Source organism: Dysidea avara, chromosome 2 (assembly GCF_963678975.1).
Source record: "Dysidea avara chromosome 2, odDysAvar1.4, whole genome shotgun sequence".
NCBI lineage: Eukaryota > Metazoa > Porifera > Demospongiae > Dictyoceratida > Dysideidae > Dysidea > Dysidea avara.
This window is the reverse complement of record NC_089273.1, coordinates 51467254-51494148: the sequence shown is the minus strand read 5'-3', so window position 1 is coordinate 51494148 and position 26895 is coordinate 51467254. Positions and strand designations below refer to the sequence as shown.

The window sequence follows — 26895 nt, the reverse complement described above, 5'->3', positions numbered from 1 at the left end:
AGCACCCACATGGAAGGGTCTGGGGAATCTGGACCAAAGCTCGTGATAGAGAGGAATGTATAAATTGACTATATATGTAATCATATTATTCAATGTCCCACAGTTTGAGAATGTCATGATGTAATTACTACGGTTACAATTCCAACCAAGTTCACAGAATGTGGTCCAGATCCTTCCGTGCGGGGACTTGTACTGAAAGCAGTAATGTCCTGCACGGAAAAAGGTCTAGCCTGTGAGACTAGTGTTGCACTGATATTCAAATCAACCAATTATTCCAAAAACCGATATTAAACAACAGAATTAGTCAATGCCGATAACCGTTTCCGATATTCACTAATAACACTGACACTCATACTCATCATTATTAAATAACTCATACTAGTGATATAAGTATTGATATACAGCTTATTCGAGGCTAAAATCACTTGTCACCAGCAGTATGGATTTGAATGAATCACATGCTCAGTTGGAAAGAATGTTAGATCCATCTACTCCACCATCTTTTGAAAAGCATGACAGCGATCAAGAAAGTACTCAGAAGCAGATAAGTTCCAGCAGTCTACCAGAGACTGGTGATGATTCCAAAATTAATCGATTAGTGAAGGGAAGGTTATCAATAGAAATATTTCATTCAGATGCTGCAGCAAGTAAAGCTGAGCATAAAATTAAAAGAAGACACACCAAACATGATTTCAATTCTGGTGCTAGAGAACCCAAAAGATTTACATCATATGTCACGTTTCAAAAGTAAGTTTCTCAATGACAACAAAGTTCATGTCATTTGGAAGCCAGACACATCTAATGTCACAACTGCTAGTGAAACAATACACAGAAAGACTAGTACTTCTACCATGCTGTCAACGACTGATCCTGCTAAAGTTACTTCATGGGAACAACAAGAAATAAATGCAGTGAGTGGGTCAGCATCCCTACCTAAGGCATCCCTACCTAAGGCATCGGATGATTTGTGAAACAGCTACAGGAGCATGTTAATATCGCTCAAGAAGTTGCTAAAAATCAGTACAACACATTAGTCTAACCGGAAGTTTCTCAGGATGAAAACAACGTATCCTACAATTAGCTATGTCTGATATCAAATCAGACTCCAATAAGAAGCCTAAACGGTTAGATGATGTAGTGTTACATGCTATGGGAAGTGCAGCTGACTCTATCAAACAATCATCGCTAGAAAATTCAGATGAGCCATTGAGTCCAAAACAAAAATGGCAAAAAGCTTGTTTTGTTATCAGCCCACAATAGAAAAGTGAAAACGTCATCAATGACCTCCAAATCCAGTAGTCAATCTAAATTATGACCTGTTAGTATTCGTAGAATTGGTCAAAGAATTAGTAGGAAGAGCAAAAAAACATTAATTTGTAGGTTCAGTACCTCTGGTCAGTAAAAATCTGTTCATAACTTAACTGGATTGTCAAAGAGTTCCACACCTAATAAAAAAGATGCATTAAAAAGTCGGACCGCCTATTTCACAATGAACACTGGAGCACTGTTAGAAGATGTTGATGAAGATGAGAATGAACCAGATAAGCAGTCTTCTGTTGAGAATAAGGGTTACAAATCCAAAACTGCTACGAATGCTACATCAGCTATGGATACTGGTGAGAAGAAAGACCAATTTGATGCTAAGGAAGTAGCTACTAAGCCAAAGGAATCAAATCGCTACCTTTACAGTGACTCCAATACTTTGGAATTCCTCTACTAACTATATTGTGCCTATATCCCCCTCACTGCTGCATCATCTGTGCTGTTATCTTGTTCTACCATAGCTATAGATTATTGAATTGTGAAGTGGTCATTAGCAGCTAGTGGTCTATTAATGCCAGTGTTTTATTGTATGGTATAAAGTTACCATACTGTTCATCACATGTCTTGTGTTGTTTTTCTAGACTGATTTTTTAAATAATGTTAGTGTGCACATCTTGAGATTTCTGACTTACAAGTGTACATTGTCCATTGAAAGTAGTAAGTTCCACTCCTTCCATTCCCAATCACCTATGCCTGTGTTTCACTGCAATTTTTATGTAGTTAAACTAAAATACAGCTCCTCTCTGCACTTCGTACCATAAATAGATAAGAGTGGAAAGAAGGATGCTGTATCCACCATGAGCTGCTGATCACAAAAAATTGATGTATTAATTTTGTCTTAAATGCCATTATACTGTAGGTTAAGATATGTCACTAATGTGGAGAAGGTTTTAACTCATTACTAGGAATGTATTGAATATCTCCTATCTGTGTACAGTATGTAGTTATGATTAGGCACATCCATTTTAATTTTACCATGTCACAATGTTTAACTGCCTAATGTTCAATGTTAATTAAGTAATTGGCTGTTTTGTGCAGTATTGTAATAGCAGTGTAATAAAGCAGAAGGTCAAATTAATAGAGCTGTCTCCTTACTGAGTTATTGACTGTTCTATTAGAGTTCTTGTATTGCACTCCACAATTAGTATAAATAAAACCACGAAAGTCACCATATTTGACCTCGTTTTGCACAGAAAAGTGACCATTTTAGTCTTACTTTCCTGAAATACATTATGTATTATGTAATATACCTGTAAAGATTGGACTTGTGGGCACAAAGTACACTCCTTCACATAACAGTTTATATCTCAGTGCTGGGATGGAATATCTGCCTTTTGTAACTTGTGCTATGTATAAAGCCAATTGCATAAACCATCCAATTACATAAGCCATCCAAGTTGACGGCTTTGATGACTGATTACTTCAAATTGGAAAAGGCTATTGACTTGAAATTTGGTCAGTAGTGAGCACCAACATAGCTTAGTGCATTGGAGATGTTTCAGGTTAATGTATTGTTTGAGCACTGAGTTATGGTCTTTTGGGTTCTTAGAATTGGATGTGTCACGTGTGTGGAAGACCCCACTGCTTGAAGGTTCTTAGTTTACTAATTTGTTAAGCTGCTTTACTGTAGTTGTGCCCAGTTATACTGATAGTAAAATGTCAGTAACTTTAAGTATATGGAACATAATTGTTTTACTAAGTTTTAAACTCTCAGTAAACATCAGTGAATGCAGGTTTACTGAAAAGCTACTAAAATTCCAAACAATTAACTGTTCCATATACTGGGGATATACCACTCTAGTAAACTAAGAAACTTCAAGCAGTGCCCCTTTTTGCAAATTCGGTCACAATTTGTGATAAGTCTATGTGGCCATAACATGAAATAAAAAGTTATGAGTCAGCCAAAATTTGGAAAAGTTGGCAAATCTTTTGTCCCCACATGTCCTGTTTTCACAGATCCAGTCACAAATGAAGGTCTTGCAGGATAAACAACTTGAATTGCTTTTAATTTGAAAAAAAAAAAACAGAGTACTATTGATTTGCAAATATAATTTCATGGAAACGTGTGCAATTTCAACTAGTTGATAGTTAAAAGCAATCGAGCAACTGTTTAAATGTGTTTCTTGCAGAAAATTTGCTTTGTGCAGTAACTTTGTAAAAATACTGTATTGACTATATTGTTAGGGCATGTTATCTATGATTAGGATATGTTGATTTTCACCTGTGACATGCATTTTACAAACAAAGGTTAATGCATTATTATTGTAACTATTATGCTAGCATTACACTGTAAAAATGACTTAGTGACCTTGTGGCAATGAGGGTCACTGATTGGTCAGTGACATTCACTGGACAGTCACTGGGATTTGCCACAAAGGCCATGTGATGCTGCACACCATATGCCACAAATATCAATGTTTAAATATTTTGCAATGCTTGAAAGTGCTTTAGTATAGCCTATATAGATTATGTAATATTTGAACATTCAATAAAATTTTCAGTTCACTTAGCTAATTTTTCAGTTGAGTTAGTTAATTGTTCATATAATATTAATTTTTTTAGAGAGCTTATAGACCTTAAACTGCCAGCTCAGTAGCATTTGTGCTTTCAGCATTGAATTTTCATAAACATTTACAAATTTCAGTCAAAATTGCCACCGAATTCAATCCCAGAAAGCTTAATATTTTCAAAATTTCCTAGATCTTAAACTACAGTTGTCTATAACTCAGCATATAGCTACTATATAATAAGCATTCATACTTGCAGTGTTAATCAGTCAAAATTGCCACCAATTCAATCTCAGGATGCAAAATTTCCTTGGGGATCAACCTAGACCTTAATTGCTATACCAGTTCTGTTTCTAGCTCAGTAGCTATATAGCTACTATTAGCATTCACACTTTCAGTGTTAAACTATCAAAATAATTCTGTCAGAATTGCAACTAAATTCAATATTAGAATGTTAATTTTTCAAAGTTTCTTGTGTGGGGGGGGGGGAGAAGCACACTGCGCATGGAGTCACTTCTATCCTTGTGTCCCCCTTTAGCAAAATCCTCCAAACCTGTATTATGACGGAAACATGCAACAAGTAACAACATCCTACTGGTAAATATACATACATTAATATTACTCATAGAGTAACCATTGGATATTTGTAGATCACATGTCAAGTACATACATCAACGTTGAAACCGGGTCACTACTGCTGACCCGGATGACCCACTGACCCGGATAGCAATCCGGGTCAGACCCGGATTTGACCCGGATTAATTAAAGCCGAGACGTGTTTCGGCTAGTCTCGAGTGAGCGAACGAGTCTACATTTTGAGCGTTCGATTCGTGTTGAGTAAATATTGCAACTTCAGGCTAGCTGTAGGTTGAAGACCGAAAAAAAAAAAAAAAAGGTCTTCACCTACTGAAAATAGCTACCCCTCACCATAGATACCCTCAGTTTCGTGCTACATACTACACTTACTGACAAATGAGCGTGGCTGAGCGTATGTTAGTAATGCGATAAGTGGGCGTGGCTCACGAAAGAGCTACGCGGTAGCGTTTATAAGTTCCACGTCGTCAAACGAACGATCGCGATTTCTTTTCTCACGTGATCCAATCCGGGTCAGACCCGGATAAATTGTAAACCGGGTCAGACCCGGAGAAAATGTGACCCGGATGACCCGACCCGGTTTCAACGCTGACATACATATATAGCAAGTTACTACCACAAAAATGTAGTGTACATCAAATGTCAGCAGAAGCAACAGAAAGGGCAGAATAAACGAGTTCAAATAATGACAACATCACAGCTAGGCAACATTACCCTATATAAAACCATATGTAATTCCAGCTGTTTCAATGGGGGAATTTTCAATGCATAACAGTACATCAAGCACAGATATTATACCACAAGTGTTCGTGCAAGTAAAAAGTAGAATACCAGCATATGATGTAGATAAGTAAAGTGGGTAAGAGTGACATGTTAGGGAGCTCATGTATGACTAAAATACCAATGAAATGTGATAATAAATGTACTAAGAATTAGATTAATAATCACTAACTATTACTTTTGTTTTGTTTGATGTAGAATTACATTAAGTGCCAGCACTCTGTCAAGTGCCAGCACTCTATCAAGTGCCAGTACTCTATCAAGTGCTAGAACTCGGTCGCTAATGTATTTACTAAGAATTGTGAAAGACATCATTAACACAATTGTTGTTGACCCCGTGGTTGCTATAGCTAGCTTTATTGACATCAGTGTTACAATATCACATAACACACTAACACAACTTCTTGTGTATTAACTGGTGACTGCAACACAATCATGATATTCTTTACCAAAATGGATTTTCCTTTTAAAAATGTTACATCTGTCTGCTACAATCAATAGCTTTTTCAAGATGACTTTTTCTTTTGTGAGGTTTTAGTCTCAATTTATCCTATCCAATATCTATTGTACCATTGTACATACAGTCTATACCATAGTACTCTTACCCACCCTACGTATCTGCAATACATCTTTACCAGCCACTTGTACACCTATAATAGTGTATTTGTATAATTGTATGAGGTTCAGTTTATTGATAATCTATTCTGATTGTAAGCCTAAAATCAAACGTGGTAGCTACAATAATATTATTATGTTAACTTTTAGTAGAAGCTACAATAATCAACACATAATTATGGTAGTGTGTTGTGCGGCCCAAGAAGCCAGCACGCAACACCAGCCATGAGTATATTACCAGGAAGAAAGAAAAGAAAGAAAGAAAGATGTCTTGTTTTGTTAAGACAAAATACAACTTAAGTACAGGGGTCTATACTCAGGGGTACCAAGCACTGGATGGACAGTACAGGAGCCCTGACAAGACTTACACTATTAAGTTACAATACAAAATAATAATTAAAGCATGTAGAAAAGTTCAGTTTAGGCAAACCGATGGATCCCAGTCTGGGGAGGCTCTAGAATTAAAAATTCTGTATGAGCGGGAGACAACAATGCGAGCAGCCTGCTCAAACAGCGCTAGCTAGGGATCTTGTGGTCTTCTTTGCCACTTCACAAGCATTGGCCCGGCTACTTGGGCAATTGTGTCTGGCATAAAATGGCCTAAAGTGCCCTAAACAACCAATCTCAATGGAAACGAGATTGACAGATAAGCCAGAAAGCTGAAGGTCAAAATATTGTATTGTAAACAGCTATGCCGGTCTTCCTTCCTAGCTCTAGCAGCCAAAATATGTTGCTGGGTATTGGTGGGAATAGTTAGTTCAAACAAACAGATGGAATTCGCGATTTTCGCACCTCCGTAGCTCTGTGCATGTGCTGCCTTAACGAAACAAGACGATATTTGCTGTGGACACGCCCGCCAACTTCAGTACTCCATACAACAAATTCGAGCGAATTGTTAGAGTTCCCGAGATATGCAATTTCAAAAATTGCCGGCTTAGTTTCTTCGTTTTTTCTACTTTTTCTTCGTCTTTTCGTGGCTTACAAGAAGTGCCATAAACTGCGAACTCCACATCTGCAATTTGGCACACAAAATGGGGGTATACCAGGGGCGGATCCTGCAGCTGGCAAGGGGAGGGGCACAAACAGGCTAAGTTGTAAGTGGTTGGATTCTCTTATTAGTTGCTGAATTTTTGAAACAGCAAATGATCACCTTTTTGTAGTGTCTCACTACTGATTTAGCCATTTTGCCTTTGCAGATGGTTGTGAAGTCTTTAAAGGCTATTAATGTCTTGCAACACGATAATTATTTTTAGAGGCTCTTAGTACGCACGAAGGTACTAGGTGACAATTTCATAGTTAGACTGATTTGCTTTGTTTTTAGGTGAATTTGTAATAATAAATGCTATTAAAATGTGCATATTTTCATGAGTTATAAGGCCTGATGTAAGTTTAGTAGCTATTTTAACCAAAAAGAAGTAGCCTAGCTATGGCTACTCCACAAGGTGAGGTGAGGGGGGGGGGGGGGGAATTTGCCCCAAATGCCCCATCCTGGATCCGCCATTGTATACGGGCGCATCGTAGTACCAAGTTTGGCTGGAATACAATATACAGACAAAGCGTTATCAAGACACACGGTAGTGTGTCGTGCGGCCCAAGAAGCCGGCGCGTAACACCCGTGAGTATATTGACAGGAAGAAAGAAAACGCAATTTTCGCACCTCCGTAGCTCTGTGCTGCCTTGATGAAACAAGACGATTTTTGCTGTGGACACTCCCTCCAACTTTAGTACTCCACATTCCAAATGTGAGCGAAATCGCGTCAGGCGTTCCCGAGATATGCGACTTCACAAATTGACTTAGTTTCTTCGTTTTTTTTCTTCTTATTTTTCTTCCTCTTTTCGCACACTTACAAAAACTGCTATAAAACGCGAACGCTTTATCCGATTTCCTTTAAATTTGGCACACAGAAGGGAGGTATAAAGACGCATCGTTGTACCAACTTTAGCTGGAATGCCATAAACAGGCAAAGAGTTATGAGCGATTATTCAAGAAAAATAACACCAATATGTTGTCACGCCTATAGGATAAACCGCGTACGGGAAAAAGCTGAAAATCGGTGGGTGAATCGGTTAACTATTGAACCTCAAGCCTTTTGTGGTTTGAAAGAAATCGAGCTAAAACCCAGGAAGATACAACGAAAAAACCAACAGTGTGTAACAATTACGCAACCGAGATTAGCTAATAAAAAACGTTTACTTGCCACGCCTACCAGATAAACCGCTTGGGGTAATGCTTTGAAATTCGCTGTACAGATGGAGTAATCATCTTAGAAAGGCTCTTCAATGGTGTAGAAGAATCAGACTTAAAGTCACGGAGTTATAACACGAAATCCAACATGGTGTAGCAAGTGCGAAATCGAGATACTCTAATAGAGCAGTCATCCTAATAGAGCAGTCATCCTAATAGAGCAGTCACCCTGAACAAAATTCAAGAGATCAGTTAGAAACAAGTAACCTGTATAGAGATCAGCTACAAACAAATCACCCTGTGGAGAGTTCAGCTACAAGCAATTTACCCTGTAGAGAAATCAGCTAGAAGAAGTTACCTTGTAGGGAGTTCAACTATGGAAGAGATAGTTCAGCTAGAAGAAATCACCTTGTAGAGTTCAGCTACAAAGAAACCACCATGTAGAGAGTTCAGCTACAAACAAATCGCCCTGTAGAGAGATCAGCTAGAAGAAGTTACCTTGTAGAGAAATCAGCTACAAACAAATCTCCCTGTAGAGAGATCAGCTAGAAGAAGTTTCCTTATAGAGAGTTTAGCTACAAACAAATCACCCTGTAGAAAGATCAGCTAGAAGAAATCACCTTGTAGAGAGTTCAGTTTCAAAGAAACAATAATGTGAGAGTTCAGCTACAAACAAATTGTCCTGTAGAGGGATCAGCTAGAAGAAGTTACCTTGTACAGAGTTCAGCTACAAAGAAACCATCATGTAGAGAGTTCAGCTACAAACAAATTACCCTGTAGAAAGATCAGCTAGAAGAAGTCACCTTGTAGAGAGATCGCTACTAACTAGTGACCCTGTAGAGACATCAGCTATACTTAGAAGAAGTTACCTTGTAGGGAGTTCAACTACAAACAAATTATCCTGTATAGAGATCAGCTAGAAGGACTCACCTTGCAGAATGTTCAGTTGCAAAGAAACCATGTACTATGTAGAATTTAATATATGTATTATATAATTATATATAATTTGTACATTTATTGATAAAATCAGAAATATTTAAAGTATTCATCTACTTCGTCTTTTCTTCTTCCTGTGGAAAAGAAAAAAAGATTAGTTAAAAAAACCTCAAAGCCGTATACAAATGCAAAAAGAAGTGAAATCTGATCCAAAACAGCCAAGCTGTAAAAAGGGTGCGGCCCCCAAAAAGGCTATGGTGAAAAGAGATGTGAAATCCAAGGTGGCGGCCAAGAAATGGCTGTGATGATAGGTTAATGGTAAAAATTTTAATAACAACAATTCAGGTGAATTTTGGTGCCACTTGGTCTTGGCACAAAATTCACCTGAATTGTCGTTATTAAAATTTTTACCATTAACCTACCATCACAGCCATTTCTTGGCCGGTAAACCGCTTATGGGAAGAAGATGAAAATCGGTGGGCGAATAGCTTGCATATTGGACCTCAAACCTTTTGTGGTTTGATAGAGATCGAGCTAAAAACCACGAAGATGGAACGAAAAAAACCGACAGTGTGTAACAATTACGCAATCGAGATTGGGTATAAAAACGACTACTTGCCACGCCAGCAGAAAAACCACTTAGAGTAAAGCTTTGAAAATCGATGTACAGATGGAGTAATCATCTTAGAAAGGCTCTTCGATGGTGTAGAAGAATCAGACTTAAAGCCACAGAGTCATAACACAAAATCCAACTTGATGTAGCACTGAGTGTGAGATCGAGATACTCTAATAGAGCAGTCACTCTGAAGATAATTCAAGAGATCAGCTAGAAACAAGTAACCTGTATAGAAATCAGCTACAAACAAATCACCTGTAGAGAGTTCAGCTACAAAAAAAAAATCACCCTGTACAGAGATCAGCTAGAAAAAGTCATTTTGTAGAGAATTCAGTTGCAAAAACCATCATGTAGAGAGTCCAGCTGCAAACAAATCACCCTGTACAGACTACAGCTACATTTCAAGTCACCCAGTAGAGAGATCAGCTGCAAAAAACACAGCATAACTCATGTATGGATACTAAAAAATACTGACTGATACTAACTCTGTATTTTATTGAATTTTACTCAGTATCACTCTGTCTTGGAACAATTTTTTTAAAGTAAAGCTTAGCCAGAGGCAAACCTAGATTACTAGTCATAGTAGTAGACTATTATTAGTGTACAAATTTTGACAGAATTTGAATAATGGTCCCAAGATGGAGCATTACTGAACAAAATACAGAGTTAGTATCAGTCAGTATTATCTAATCCAAAACAGCCAAGCTGTAAAAAAAGTGTGCGGCCCTCAGAAAGGCTATGGTGAAAAAAGATGTGAAATCCAAGGTGGTGGCCAAGAAATGGCTGTGATGGTAGGTTAACGGTAAAAATTTTAATAACGACAATTCAGGTGAATTTTTGTGCCGCTTCACAAAATTTACCTAAATTGTCATTATTAAAATTTTTACCATTAACCTACCATCACAGCCATTTCTTGGCCGCCACCTTGGATTTCACATCTTTTTTCACCATAGCCTTTCTGAGGGCCGCACACTTTTTTTACAGCTTGGCTGTTTTGGATTAGATTTCATTTCTTTTTGTATTTGTATACCAGCTTTGGGACTTTTTTAACCTACGTTTTTTTCTTTACTACAGGAAGAAGAAAGGATGAAGTAGATGTACTTTAAATATTTTATCAGTAAATGTACAAATTATATATACTGTATAATACATATTTGACCGCATTTGCGAAAAGGGGTCTTCCACACACATCCAATTTGCCAACTTTGACAATTGATAACTTCAGATTGGAAAGAGCTATTGCCTTGATATTTGGGCAGTGGTGAGCACCACTATAGCTGAATACATGGTGCAATTTTCAGGTTAATATGTTACTTGAACACTGAGTTATGGTCTCCAACGTTTACGGAATTGGATGCGTGTGGAAGACCCCTTTTTGCAAATCTGGTCACATATATTGATTACAGAAATCTCCATGGTGGTTTCTTTGTAACTGAACACTCTACAAGGTGACTTCTTCTAATTGCTCTCTCTACAGGGTGAATTGTTTGTAGCTGAACGATCTACAAGGTAACTTCTTCTAGCTGATCTCTCTACAGGGTGATGTGTTTGTAGCTGAATTTTGTATAGGTGATTTGTTTGCAGCTGAGCTCTTTACAGAATGGTTTCTTTGTAGCTGAACTCTCTAAAAGGTAACTTCTTCTAACTGATCTTTCTACAGGGCAATTTGTTTCTGGCAGAATTTTCTACAGGGTGATTTCTTTGCAGCTGAACTCTCTACATGGTGGTTTCTTTGTAGCTGAACTCTCTACAAGGTAATTTCTTCTAGCTGATTTCTCTACAGGGAGATTTGTTCGTAGTTGAATTCTGTACAGGTGATTTGTTTGCAGCTGAGCTCTTTACAAAATGGTTTCTTTGTAGCTGAACTTTCTCCAAGGTAACTTCTTCTAACTGATCTTTCTACAGGGTGATTTGTTTGTAACTGAACTATCTACAAGGTAATTTCTTCTTGCTGATCTCTCTACAGGGTGATTTGTTTGTAGCTGAATTCTGTACAAGTGATTTGTTTGCAGCTGAGCTTTTTACAGAATGGTTTCTTTGTAGCTTAACTCTCTACAGGGTGATTTGTTTGTAGCTGAACTCTCTACAGGGTGATCTGTTCATAGCTGAACTCCCTATAAGGTAACTTCTTCTAGCTTGATATAGGTCTGGGGAAGACTTTTTTAATGTGCATTAGACCCTTTTTGTGGTGGATTTGGTGGATTTGGTGGATTTGGTGGATTTGGTGGATTTTGGAGGTGTCTAAGTTACTTAGACCCTTTTCATGTTTACTTAGACCTTTTTCATGTTTACTTGGACCCTTTTCATGTTTATTACGCGCACCTACACTGGTAGTGTTGGCAACGCATCGCCACCTGAAAATTAATTTTAAACAGGTAACAACAGGGTGGAGTAATGGCTTGTTTCTACTAATGAACGCTACATTTCTCTGTTAACAATGTTAAGGTACAACAACTACATAAAGGGTCTAAATAACTTTGACTTCAGACCACAGGGGTCTAAGTAATTTAGTAACCCTCAGGCCCTGTAGTAGCACCTTCACTTCGCTCAGATGCCACAACACAGGGCCATCGGGTTACTAAATTACTTAGACCCCTGCGGTCTGAAGTCTAACTATTACTTGTATCTAACATGTGATTGGTTACATTTTAGTCGAGACAGCACGGTAGATTGCATTGCAGGTATGAACAAAGAGTGATAGTGTACGGGGATTGCCAAAATACTACTGTGCAATAATGTATAATATTATTTTGTGACTGAACTATACTAGAGAAACAGGTGTCTTGCTTGTGTTACTTAAGAGGAATTTCAAATTGATTTTAGTATGCTTAAAATCATAATGATGGTAAGGGGAGGGGCTGTAGCCCATGGCATTGGTATAGTGTCAGCATCCCGGAATAGTAATTACAAAGTGAAGAGTAAGCAGCAATACCTGCTTGTAGACTATACATGTATGTATTCAAGTAAAAAGAATATAATGTACTGTATTAGTGTCATAGTGTGACGCTAGGGAGAATGGGGGTCTGAAGTTAGCTAGCGTCATTATGATGTTAAGTGTACCAAAATCAGTTTGGAGATGTTCTTATAGTATTTGGCTGGTATCTTGTATATAGAAGGTAGACTTTAACTGTACACATAGTTAATTGTACGTAATGTGTAATACGTTATTGCTATATAGTTACTGCCCTGTATCATGTAAATATTATGTAACCGGCTTTTCTGGGTGTAGTATGTGACCCACTGAGCAAAAACCCGACGACTTGTTTGCATTTTTGTCAAACTTCATTTTTATGACTTTTTCATTGTCTAGAGGGAAAAATCAGTGGGTCATATAGGTGCTGTACAAATTGATCGTTGTGTTCTTCTGGTTGTCTATCACTATATCTCTGAAAGCACTTACCAGAAAAAGCTGAAACTTTGACAGACTGGGAAAAAATTATATATAGGCTCTTGTTTTGATCAATCATAAAGTCTCAAGTGCGATGGACTACAGAGTTGGGATTTGTGCCATTTGATTCACCATGAACTGAGGCATACATCAAGGTAGGAATGTATTGAATTTTCCAGCAAATAATGGGTAGGTAAAAGCAATTAACAAAATACTGGCATAATAGGTGTGGAGTGAATCTAATAATTGTAGAAACGATTGAGACTCTAATAGAACAAACAGTCACATGCGATAAAATATCTGCTGTATTACTAATTGTCGCTGGAAAGGCAAGTAGCAATTCAGATAGAACAGTCATATATCTGAAGCAATATTAGCTAGCTTCTTGCTAAATGTGGTAAGAGCAAGTGCAGATCGAAATACTCTAATAGAACAGCCACTTTAAGGTAACATTGTAGCTTTGCACTTGGTCATGTTCAATTAACAAATATTAATGCTGAGCAAAATATTTAATTCTTGAGCAAAATGTGGAGCATAATAGGTGAAAAAAATATTGCTGGAAAGAAAAATAGGTGAACAAAAAGCAAAATAGACTCATCCCTACTTCAAGGCACTATAGAGTTTGGAATAAATACACCCATACTATTAAGCAAGAAGGTTGTTCAAGTTTAGAAATGTTGTTGATAAAGCTGAAACATAACCAAGCACAAATAACTCACGTTTGCTTCATGGCACAGAAACAAAGTAAAGACATCCTTCTCTCCATGAAGAGGTGAAGCCCATTGCTATGTTAGACATTTCTATTTGAGTCTTCCTTCACTGTTCACTGAAGCGAGATTAAAGCATGCATAAAAATATTTATGTAGGTAACACTTGTTATTTACCCAATGTATTTCAATGGCATTTTTCTCAAAAACAGAATTATGCAGACATGTCAGGTTATCACTCATATATAACTGTAGCATGTTAAAATGGCGATTAACATGCAAGAGGTTACATTGTTACAGTAATAATCCCAAGTTGTATATCTCACTAAAACAGATTAACACTCCCTAATAGAGCAGAAAAAGTCTTCCACACATTCAATTGGAATGTTTTAATTCCTTCGTGGTACTTGTCCTCTCCTTACAGCAAGTTATGGTCAACTAGACAATATGGAGTCTGAGAACAGTCAAATTTTCAATGGTGCCTTCCCTCTACTGCCCATTAAGGAGGCATTTGTTTATCCTGAAGTTAGTGATGCTGGACTTAAGGAGAAAAGTTTAAAGCCTCCACAGAAAGTGAAGAAGATACTGAAAGGAATTTCCCTCTATTTTAACCCTGGACAACTTGTTGCTATAATGGGACCATCAGGTACAGGTTTTGTGCATAGAATACATAAGAAAGCAATGATGATTATTTTGGCATAATTTCTAGAATAATGGGAATGTGTGGTATTATGTTGGTGTAAAGTTTTAACAGTAATAAAGTCTATGATTTGCACAATGTCTTAAAGACTTAGATGTACTCTAAAGAGTAGTCAAGAATTTGATGGAATAGTCATGTTACTACCAGGTACACTGTAAAAACATAGCAATCAGCTGCTAAAAGAAAAGGAGACCAATGATCACTAAGACATCAATGTAAATAAATATTGTGACCGGGCCTGCAAAAACATGGCATGTGGGCACATAAAATTTGTCTTGTTTTTCAAACTTTCGTAACTTTTATGTCATCATGCTATGGCCATGCAATTTCCAATACTTATTACACATTCAATTAGCAATATAACAACAAGTTACAGAATGCAAATGTTCTATTTCATTGCTGAGATATGATCTGTTGTGTGACAGGTGTAGTTTGTGCCCACATGCCCTATTTTTGCAGACCCGGTCACATAGAGCAATTAATTGACCAAAGATGGTAATTAAAAACCTAGTGCTCAATTTTATGAGCACAACAGCATCATGCCTAGCAATATCTCCATACATGCATGATTGTGTTTTGAGTCAACCAACTGTCCATGTATCACATGACAGGAGAAGTTAGCTTCCTTGTGTACCTCACTGTACACATTCAGCTGTGAAGTGTGGTATAATCTCCTATGATTCAAAAAGGTTTACCAGCACCAGATGGGTAGTGTATAATTGTCACAGTTTAACATAGGTAGGCCAACCATGTAGTGATACCATGCTGATATTTTATCTGTACACTATTTGTGTGTATTGCATATTGCAAGGCTTAATATGTGCATGTGTTACTCTGTAGTTCAAATTGATTCTTTATTTTATATTCACTCTTGGTATTTAATATGCACTTGTAAGCAGTGTTTCTTCACAGGCTCTGGCAAGACTACATTTCTGGATCTGCTTACAGGTCGGAGGAAATATGGCAACATCACAGTGAGTGCATTCTTTTACATACCTGTACAAACCTTGAACATGTCTTTGGGACCTACTTGACATGGTCATTACAATTGGTCTTGTTAGTGGGTTCATGAAGTATACTTTAGATGTTTGGGACCTACTTGATAAGGCCACTGTAATGAGGTGGTCTTATTAATGAGGTCATGAAGTACACCTTAGCTATGTCTGGGACCTACTTGACATGGTCATTATAATGAGGTTATAAAGCACACCTTAGCTACGAATGTTTGGGACCTACTGTACTTTATAATGAGTAGGTCTTAGGTGTATGTGTGTAAATAAGTTGGCCAGTTAGCTTCGCTGTACCTCATGCAACTATGAAACAAAATCAACCTACCTATATACTGTTGTATGCATAGGTGTAGCAATAGGGGGTTTTAGAGGGGGCTTATATAGCCTCTCCACCTCTGAAGATTGATATACTCTAATAGAGCAGTCATTTACTAACCAATAAAAAAGTGAACATGTTATGAAATTCAATCTCAAAAAGCTAATGAGAGAAGCTAATCAAAAATTTCCTGTCAGGGCATACCCCCAGACTCCTCCAGAAAATGTGTGTTCCACATACTGAGTGAGTTTTACAGATTGTACAAATTATATCAACCAGTCACCACCCTGCATAGCATCCTCAATTTAAATTTTATTTCTATGCCTCTGGTATGTATTGTGTATATACATACTTGTGTATACCCACTTATATGGATACCTTCCCTATAGGGCAGCATATTTATTAATGGTCACAGACTGGATGATATTAGAGACTGGTATATAGCCAATACTGGTTATGTACTACAACTAGCAATGCCTTATTATGAGGAACTGACTGTGAGGGAGAACCTGACACTAGCTGCCCAGATGAGACTATCCTTCTCTATGAGAGAAAAGTTTGAAAGAATTGAACAAGTCATGAACGGGGTAGGTGATCAAGACACACGGTAGGGTATCTAGCTGCCCAAGAAAGCTGACTCATCACACCTTTGCAATTGTATTATCAAGTAACAGGAAAAACAAGAGCCACTATGGTAGTTTTATGTATATGCAGCTCAGCCCTCATTCAAGGCAAGCCTTATGCCAATTGTAAGCGAAATCACCCAAGCTATTCTCAAGATATGGACAATCAAGATTTTACCTTCATTTTGCACACTTTACAAAGGCAGTTTTAAGTCAATATTAAAGATTGATATTATGGGGCATTATTATTACTTTGAGCATAAAGCAATGTAACAGTGTATAATAATATTATTATTGGCAAAGCATTAGCATTTTGGTACTGGACAATAAAGCTATGAACAGCTGACATCTATTTTGTTATAATTTGGCACCATTTTTGATAACACAGATAATCATTAAAATACATATTCCTATTATGCTGAAAACAATTAAACATTTCATATTGTGATTCAATTAGATCATCTAATAATTATGGTATTCCATTTTGCTTCTTGCAAACGGTGTGCGGTTACAGCTCCACTGGTATAAAATGCACTAAACTGTGTGTTTTTGTTATTCTATTGTTAGCTATAGCATGATTTAGCAAAGTTCTAACATCACAAAAAGTCTGGCTTTATGCTTCTGGTATTCACTTATTATCTCCTCCAGACTGGTCTACAAGAACTAGCTGATATTGTAGTTGGTGGTACAGTTGGTCCAGGACTAAGTGGTGGACAGAAGAAGAGGTTGACTATAGCTCTACAATTATTGAGACTACCAAGTGTCATCTTCCTTGATGAACCTACCTCAGGTACACATACCTAACACATTGATAATGTTACATGTTTTGTATAGGTCTGGACTCAGCCTCATCTTATGAACTACTAACCTACTTGAACAAATTGGCTGGATCACAACGAACTGTCATCATGACCATCCATCAACCTCGTATGGAGATCTTCCACATGTTCACCAGATTAATAATGTTGTGTGAAGGACAGGTGTGGAGTGTAGTGAAAGTGTAGTGTTGCTGTATATGTAAAGTATACCGTATAACGGGAATGGTTCGCGGAAGAAAACATACGTGATTTACTATTTCCTCATTCGCGAGAAAACATTAACGACATAAAGTTGGGCGCTCGCCCACAATGAATTTTTTTTTTCCTTTTTCCATGGATAGCTAGGGACCGCTCGACTATATGGCTGACTCTGACATGTTGCGTACTACGCATACTAGTAGCCATGTATGATTGCTGTTTCGCTGTAGAAGTAGGCATTCACGATAATGAGCGCAGACGATAGGCACGCCTACATCCGGGAGGCAGCACTAAAACCAAGGTTAAGACATGCCATTCCGGCACAGAGAATCGCTGGGCTACAATTATATTTGCTCCTTTTAGTAGCACTGATTTTTAAACCGTGTGAATCTCTGTTCGAATCACACGCCACGGTCCTGCGCCTCACTGGCTATACCGTCACACATGCAGTTTAGCGAGTAGCAAGTAGCTACCCGCTTATGCAATCGTTACATGAATGCTACATCAACTGATCCATGAGAAAAACTTTTTTAATCGTAGGAAAAATTTAGCAAGATAACATTCGCGAATGCACTTAAAATCGCGAAATACGCGAATGTTTTCTTTCGCGAATCATTCCCGTTATACGGTATTATACGCATAGGTAGCAGATCCCCCTCAGAATGAAAATTATACTTCTTGGAGTAGGGCTGAAAACCATAAAAAAGACTGATATAGTCTTATAGAATGTACAAATACCCTAATAGAGCAGTCAAAGAGCTTCATAAAAATTATGTTCCTAAATGTATGAAAAAGAATTGCATACAGCAGGAATTGAACCACTGACCTCTCACATTGAGAGTTGATATCCTACCACTGTACCAAGTGTTTCCAGGTGTCTAAAGGCTGTTTTTACTGCTCATAAATACTGTATGCCCTGTAGTCAACAGCTAAAAACTTTGTCCAAAGGGTTTGTCTACAAATAGCATTTAAAAAATACTTTTGACTAAAGAAGTTGGTGTTTTAGTTGAAATGCAATTGTACCTATACATTACTTCTGGTGAACTTTGAGATATCATAAAACCTATTGTAAGGGGCTACAGCTTCTGGGCCCCCTGCTGCCAGAGATTCTATACTCTGGTCAGCCCTCCTCACATTAACTACTTTCACTGCCACTAAACAGTATGAACATGCTACATTATATTATGTGTGGTTGGTGTTTTGAGACACACTAGGCTCTTGTACAGTATGTTTTATAATGTACTTTGTGTTAGTACATGCTTAGTGTGTACACAGCTCATGGGCTGGTGGTAGAGTACTGTATTACTGTCTTCACCTCTCTATTTACCTCAAGAATTTGACATGGTGTGTATCATTACAGGTAGCCTACCACGGTAGTCCTTTGAAGGCTTATGAAGTATTCATAACGGCATTGAACACTCAGTTTTTTAAAAAGGGACTTGTACTGCCTCAATTGGAGGACCAGAATCCTGCAGGTAAATGAACATGGATTATGTATAATAGCTATAGAGCCAGACTTAACTTTTTTTTTTGTAGTTATATATAATAACCACATAAGTTGATAATTTTATTTGTTCTGCTTGTAGATGTTATTATGGACATGTTGGGTAACAGCCAGTGGAGGGAGGCCATTTTACAATACTACGAAAATTCTGGTGATCCAAAGGCTGTGTTTGAAGTGATAAAGATGTCACAGGAGAAGGAGACAACTGATAGAGGCAATGATGGCTTCAACTACATGTTGTTCGGAAAGAAGAGGTGTGTGTGCGTGCGTGCGTGCGTGCGTGTGTGCGTGCGTGTGTGCGTGCGTGCGTGTGTGTGTAGGAAAAATTGGGATACAACATTGAGTATTTGTAGAATGTGTTTGTGCAATAAAGCTTTCACACTTTTTGCAAACTGAGCACAACACTAAAGGTTTTGTTTGGATTGGGTAAAGTGTGTCTATTGACCCTTAATAAAACCCTTTCACTGCTAACGTTTCTGGGGGACCATACAGTCTGCTGTAAAGTATTATATAGACATTATAATTATAAAGATATAGCACATCATTGATATAACTATTATGTGACCCAGTCTGGTCTTATAGCTTCTCCAAATTGTCGAGTTTGACTTATCATAACTCCTCATATTTTCAACCTATCACTTTCATAGTACACCAAGCCATAGTGCTATGTTAGGAGTATAAGGGAACCAAATTTCAAGATGATACCACATCCACAAGTCAAGTTACAGGTTGCCAAGTGCATGCAATTGGAAAGGCTATAAGACCCCTTTTTGCAGACCGGGTCACATATATACAATATAATTTGTAAGCATGCAAATGACAAACTCTTGTTATGTCATTACCAGTTCACTGCAACCGAATATGTTGGGAACAGGAGAACAGTTTATCGGTTGTCATTTGTACACTTGTATGCAGCCAGTTAACTTTGATTGTGATTCGTCAGATAACTTGGTATTACTTTGTGCCGTCACATTTCAGGGTATTGGAAAATCAAGGATCAGGATTTACTCGTATGGCAACACTGGAGGCCAGAGCTGCATTGAGAACCACTATACCACAACTAGCCTATCTCCCTGTGATCTTCTTAGGTTATGGATTTCTACTTGGTTAGTTGTGTATGTTCATTTGTAATGTAGTATATTAGTCTGTATAATTATGTGACTGTAAAAAGGGGTCTTATAGCTTTTTTATTGCATATATACTCAGTAAACCCATAACTTAACTTAATAATAAGATAACCACTTGAAATTTGGTCACAATGTACTCACTATTACTTGGTGTAATTTTAAGGTGATAAATTTAAAACATAAGATCAGTTAAACATGAAAACTTTGAGACCCTTACTGAGAAAGGATCATAATTAATTATAATGTTTTAAGGTGGAAGGGAAAAGAAAAGCAGTGTTTAAAGTTTTGGGAATTAGTCCCTGTAAGTGAATTTTGGTAACAGTTTAAACTGAAAGGTGCTGAAATACAGCTGGATTTTTTTGTTAGATTATAAAATGGTAAGAACCTCCCCTTAGGTGGAGAGGCTCTAGCCACTTTACAGTATGCTACACTCAGTAACAAGCCCATCAGATAACCTTTTGCAATATTCTAGGTCAATAATTTAATTCTCTATCATACACTAAGTTCTGTTGTTTATAACACTGCACACATTGTCTTCATCTTCCCCAATAGGTACAGTATATATTCAGACCACAACAGCTTTACTGATAGTATCAGGATTTTGTGTGTACTCAGTGGTTAGTGCTCTCTTCATGTTCCCCATCATGCACAAGTACTACTCCCAGGCTCTCACTGTAAGATATTAGGAATTACATATACAGTATGTACAGTACATGTATAGTATATGTATTGCAGATGTATACTAGAATTTGCATGCATTATACTACAGAGATGTGTTGTGTAGAGATACAGTAGATGTACTGTATGCTGGGATATACTGTTTTACATAATTATGTGGAATTTAAAAAGTGATGTCATTCTACTACACAGGACTGGTATGCTAATGAACTTATGCAAAATGGTCGTTTTGGGGCCAGACTTTCAGTAGCCATATCTTACCAACTCTGCATTTCAAAATTTGTGAGATATAATTATTAACAGCTTCCTTTATAGTTATTTAAACTTTTATAAATGTAATGGTTTGTAAATTAGTCCAAAGTTTTACTTTGGGGCATGTAATTAAGTACTCAATACAAACATTGCCTATTAGTGATGTCACCAGAGATGTAATAAACCTAATTGTCTATGAATACCATACTACATTTGTTACCACACTCTTTCTGTACAGCTGTACCAGTTAGAACACAGTGACGGTATAGGACACTCTATTGATCTGGTCATTCAGGGATTTACTAGATTTGTATTCCTTGGACTAATACCAGTAATTCTCTGTGGTGGAATATTGTACCTTCTGGTGAGTGGATATGTGTGGTTATATGCACTTTTTATCCATTGTAAGCAAGGCAGGCATTGCTTTCTTATAATCCAGTTCACACACCTTTAACATCCTGCTTTTAGTAGCTGCTGCCATTGACATCATGTTGACAAGTATATACGTAGCAATCTCCTTGTCATATTAAGTATAAGTGTACAGTCCTGTATGTGTGACCTAGTCTGGGAAAACTGGTATTATTACCCATTAAAAAGTATCAAGAAATGTTTGTTTTTAATTATTCAGTGTGATGTAGCTCACCAATGGTTAAAGCTATGTACGTGTACTAATTTTTCACATGTTTTACACCATTTGGCCGGAGGAGGGGCAAGAGGCTGTTTTAGAACTAAAAGGAAGGTGTTGGAATGAAGTTATGGTCCATTTAGGTCTTAAAACTGGCTAAAATGAAAAAAAAAACATTTACAGCACTGGTCTTTATTCAACACCACGTAGCTTTACAGCCACATGTAACTATCCCGACATTGGCCAAATGTCCATTAGGGCCCCAGACTGCTTGTATGGATCACCACTGGGCTTGGGAACAGCCAGCAAAGCAGACCACTCAAGTCGTGCTGATTTTGATTGTGAAATTTAATAGTTTATATAGCTTTGTGTTTTCGGTGAAAAATCAAGTCATGGACAATATGATCAGCTTTCCCAAACCCAGTCACATAATACATATGTGTGTATAATACAACATAACATACACAGATAATATATAATATTACCATTGATATCCCCACTACAGGTGATAATGGTGTCATCATACAGTTTGGAGGTTTACCTTAAAGTGTTAGTTGTCAACATGGCTCTCAACCAGACATGGATTGCTCTACTGATGTTTATACTCTGTGCATTCCCCAGTGTAGCATTCCGCCTGTCACCTGTGATTAGTTCAGTGGCTGGTTTTACCAGTGGCTTCTTTATTCCTCGTGATTCCATGCCTCCTTGGTGAGTTGTGCTGCTTATTCACAACAATTATAATGACAAAAATGTGACTGAATGTTAGTATCTACTTTGTTTTTATCCATACTCAAACTTGACAGGCACTTGAGTCCAAATGAAGGACAGGGGATAGTGTTATAAATCAAGGTCACACACCCTGTTCACAGATACTGTAACAATGTAGCTTGATGTTGTTTCTTCTTCGTGTTACTACTGTACACTTAACAAACCATTAGAGTTGCCAGCAAGCCAATCAACAATAAGCTACGTAGAACAAGTGTGTAGTGCATTAGAAATTTTTGGTTAAACAGTACTGACCAAGCTGGTATTACTGCAACTTTGTTTTGCTAGTGAGTGCTACAGAATACTGTACAAATCAATATCTTTCATGCTATAACAGTAACATAGCAACAGTACATACATTGTTCCATGATTCTGGTAGACTACCTAATGTTTTGTTGATTTGCTCTACTGGTATGTTAAGGCCAAGTGTCCAACAAAAGCAAATCATTATTATTAACGTGGTGTGTGGGTCCTGGAATTGTATCTTAACCAAGGTTAACGTGTGCAAGCCAACCTTTTGGTGTTGTGCCGGACCAGACTACTTCAATCAATTCACATTACAGTTTATTGTGAACTTTGCCATGCTGTACTGAGAAGTAGTGTGAACTTTTGTATCCGTGTAACTGTATTAGATGCCACATTTGTACATCAGTAGCACTCAGACACTAATATTATCATTTTAATTGACTACTATTTCCTTTACGTGTGTACAGGTATCGATGGTTATTCTTTATTAACCCTAACTACTATGGTTTCTCATCATCTGCTTATCTGCTGTTGAAGGAGTTTGACTCAAATTGTGCAGGTAATGAACTGGAATGTTACGTCTCTACTGGCGACTACACATTGACTCAGTTCAATTTCAATGAGACTAACCCTGTTCTACATGTGATGGTGAGTGCGAACTTGTATAATATACAATGGAAGTCAAAAGTAGGGACCATTCAGACAGCTGAAATCAGGACACCAGAGCACCTTGATAATCAGGACACCAGAGCACCTTGATGATCAGGACACCAGAGCACCTTGATGATCAGGACACTTGTTCATGTTCTTATTTGTATTAGTGTACTGAAGGTTTTGGAATTTCTAATATTCATATAATATGTCCCTATTCTACTAATTTTTGCACAAAATCTGATGCAGTTGATAAACTGACTACAGAATGTCTACTACAATATTTTGTTTCAGCACAGATATTATTAGTTTCATTATAACATGTATGATTTGTTATCACTACAGATATTGCTGATAATGACAGTTGGGTACCTCTTACTAGCAGTGATAGCAATGTGGATTAGACACGCTGACTTTGGTCCAGCACTTCGACGAGTTAAATCCATGTTCTTTAGGTAAGACATTAGAAAAGGAAATAAAATGAAGTATTGATTGTTTTATACATTCCAAAAGTAAGTGTCCCTTACACGGTCATATGTATATAATAGTATAGTGGCCATGACTAATATCTCTAATACTTTAATCTTTAGAATTTAGCTACTACTAGCCTGTAACAACAGACGGTGTATGTGATAATTGGTTGAGTAATCGGATGTGTAATTCATTCTCCTCTTACTACATAATCGTGACTCAATTGTGGAAATCACTCATATGGGCACATTTGACACATAAAATATTTAATAATAAAATCCCAAACTTTATAGTGCAAATCTACTTGTTGATGGTTTTACGCCATTCTCAATATCTTAAATTACAGGAAAAGTCTGGAAATATTTTCGAAACTGTGCATTGCTCTTATTAGTAACCCACTAAACATGAAATTTCACATGTGTCCATATGGGTGATTTTCCAAGATTCAGTCACAATTCAACTTCTGACTACTCCACTAATAAAACATGCCCTCCAGTGTTATGACCCTTATCAAGTTAATTGTCTAATTCTAAGCATATCAAGTGGAATTTGAGTATCTTCTATTTATACATGTGTGACTATTGTGTGTGTGCAGTGAGTTGCTAATCATTTGTTTTAGCAACTTTCAATCTTGTAATCATAACTGTTATGATTACATACATGCATACATACATACTTAATAGTTATGGCATAGCCACTAGGGATTTGCCTGATATGTATGCCTATGCCCGAGGGTGCGGGAATATATATCAGGCAAATCTGGCTATGGTATAGGTAATATATGCCACTTGGGTATGCTCACCTAATAGGTGAAGAGACAAACCTACAGTCACCACATTATTTTTATACAAAGGTATCTAGATATCAATTGTGGGTTTCAATTTGGGCTGTGGTATTCACAAAAAAGAAATGATCGTGGGTTTTGCTGGTTTTAGTGCTAGCCAAGTAATCCAGTTAAGGATGCCTGAAATAGTTTAAACTGCTAAAGTAAGTGCTGAAGAGTATAAGTTATTGACCTTGAGAAAGTCTAAGCCATCTTGTCACATAGTTGAAATGTGCTGTATAGAAAACCATCCCCAACATTGTGCAAACAATTATTTAGTGGTGAGTAGTAGCTGATGATGATTCATTCAAGTAATTCTCCTTGAAAAGAATGCTAGGCCAGTTAAGCCTATATGTTAAACTCAAACCCATAATGAAAAGTTTTAATCAGCTCAATAATATATAAAGAATCTAAGGGAACTGATGATTTGTAACTGCCTTAGCATCAATGGTAAGGGTTATATCATGATATCACCCGAACCACAGGGCGATATCTATACTGTGGTCAGGGAAATATTTGAAATATGCCCTGTGGTTTCCTTTGATTTGAGGTGTAAAAGTGGTATACACACTTGGAACATGGAGTAATTTTTCTGTTTGTGTTTTCATAGCACACCAGGTAAATTGTCAGATTTTGAGCAGTTTTCACAATCCCATTCTCGTGTTGAAATGAACCCATTTGATGATGATAGTGAAAACCCAAGAAATGACATTCCAATGACTGAATTTGAAGAATCAATGAGTGACTCTGATGAGTTTTTAAGTGACAATGAAGGTTATGATGAACTTTACTTTGAGAGCCCTCATGACATTGAATCACAAATAGCCAAAATTCCATTAGATACAGTAGCAGAAGAAGCTGGTATTGATCCTAATAGAATTAGTTCTGGTAGCATTAAGAAACAGAATAGATCAACTTTGCCAACTCTAGAAGAGGAAGAAAAGCCTGAAGAACCACTTGTCACCAGCAATACAGATTTGAATGAATCACATGCTCGGTTGGATAGAATGTTAGATCCATCTACTCCACCATCCTTTGTAAAGCATGACAAAGATCAAGAAAGTACTCAGAGGCAGATAAGTTCCAGCAGTATACCAGAAACTGGTGATACTTCTAAAGTTAATCGATTGGTGAAGGGAAGATCATCAATAGAAATGTTTCATTCAGCTGCTACAGCAATTAAACCAGAACATAAAATAAAGAGAAGACACACCAAACATGATTTCAATTCAGGTGCTCGAAAACCCAAAGATTTACATCATATGTCACGTTTCAAGAGTAAATTTCTCAATGACAATGAAGTTCATGTCATTTGGAAGCCAGACACATCTAACATCACAACTGCTAGTGAAACAATACAAAGAAAGACTAGTGCTTCTACCATGCTGTCAGCGACTGATCCTGCCAATACTACTTCATGGGACCAACAAGAAAGAAATGCAGTGAGTGGGTCAACATCTCCACCTAAGGGATCGGATGATTTGTGGCTGAGGCAAAAACAGCTACAGGAGCGTGTTAATATCGCTCGAGAAGTTGCTAAAAATCAGTATAACACATTGGTTCAACCAGCAGTTTCTCAGGATGAAAAACGACGCATCCTACAATTAGCTTCAAAATATGTCTCATATCAAATCAGTAAGAAGCCTAAACGTTTAGATGATGTAGTGTTACATGCTATGGGAAGTGCAGCTGACTCTACCAAACAATCATCGCTAGAAGATTCAGATGAGCCATTGAGTCCAAAACAAAAATGGCGAAAAGCTGTTTTGTTATCAGCCAACAATAGAAAAGTAAACGGGTCATCAATGACCTCCAAAGCCAGTAGTCAATCTAAATTACGACCTGTTAGTGTTCATAGAATTGGTCAAAGAATGAGCAGGAAGAGCAAAAAACCATTTTTAGGTTCAGTACCTCAGTCAAAATCTGATCATAACTTAACTGGATTGTCAAAGAGTTCCCCACCTAATAAAAAAGGTGCATTAAAGAGTCGGGCCACCTATGCCACAATGAACACTGGAGCACTGTTAGAAGATGTTGATGAAGATGAGAATGAACCAGATAAGCAGTCTTCTGTTGAGAATAAGGGTTACAAATCCAAAACTGCTACGAATTCTACATCAGCTATGGCTACTGGTGAGAAGAAAGACCAATTTGATGCTAAGGAAGTAGCTACTAAGCCAACGGAATCAAATCGCTACCTTTACAGTGACTCCAATACTCTGGAACTCCTCTACTAACTATATTGTGCCTATATCCCCCTCAGTGATGTATCATCTGTGTTGTTATCTACCATAGCTATAGATAACTGAATTGTGAAGTGGTCATTAGCAGCTAGTGGTCTATTAGTGAACCCAGTGTTTTATTGTTTGGTGTAGTGTTACCATATTGTTCATCACATGTCTTGTATTGTGTTTTCTATATTGATATTTTTATAATG

General features: G+C 37.4%; 1 protein-coding gene across 1 annotated transcript; it reads left to right on the top strand.

Moving 5' to 3' along the window:
* Positions 1–1489: 1489 nt before the first annotated feature.
* On the top strand, positions 1490–26895 carry LOC136248221 (ABC transporter G family member 1-like). The gene is made up of 15 exons (XM_066040031.1): positions 1490–1688; positions 14076–14297; positions 15264–15325; positions 16067–16264; positions 16949–17090; positions 17135–17280; positions 18677–18791; positions 18903–19074; positions 19652–19926; positions 20500–20621; positions 21116–21241; positions 22008–22210; positions 22981–23161; positions 23510–23619; positions 25069–26895. The coding sequence occupies exons 1-15, from the start codon at positions 1490–1492 to the stop codon at positions 26693–26695; spliced, it is 3900 nt and encodes a 1299-aa protein (XP_065896103.1). The 3' UTR covers positions 26696–26895.

Excerpts from the sequence above, each read along its gene's own strand:
- LOC136248221 (XM_066040031.1), top strand. The coding sequence starts at position 1,490 with ATGAACACTGGAGCACTGTTAGAAGATGTTGATGAAGATGAGAATGAA. Across the intron at positions 14,298-15,263 it reads TGCTATAATGGGACCATCAG|GCTCTGGCAAGACTACATTT; the intron begins GTACAGGTTTTG and ends GTTTCTTCACAG. Across the intron at positions 17,091-17,134 it reads CCTTGATGAACCTACCTCAG|GTCTGGACTCAGCCTCATCT; the intron begins GTACACATACCT and ends TGTTTTGTATAG.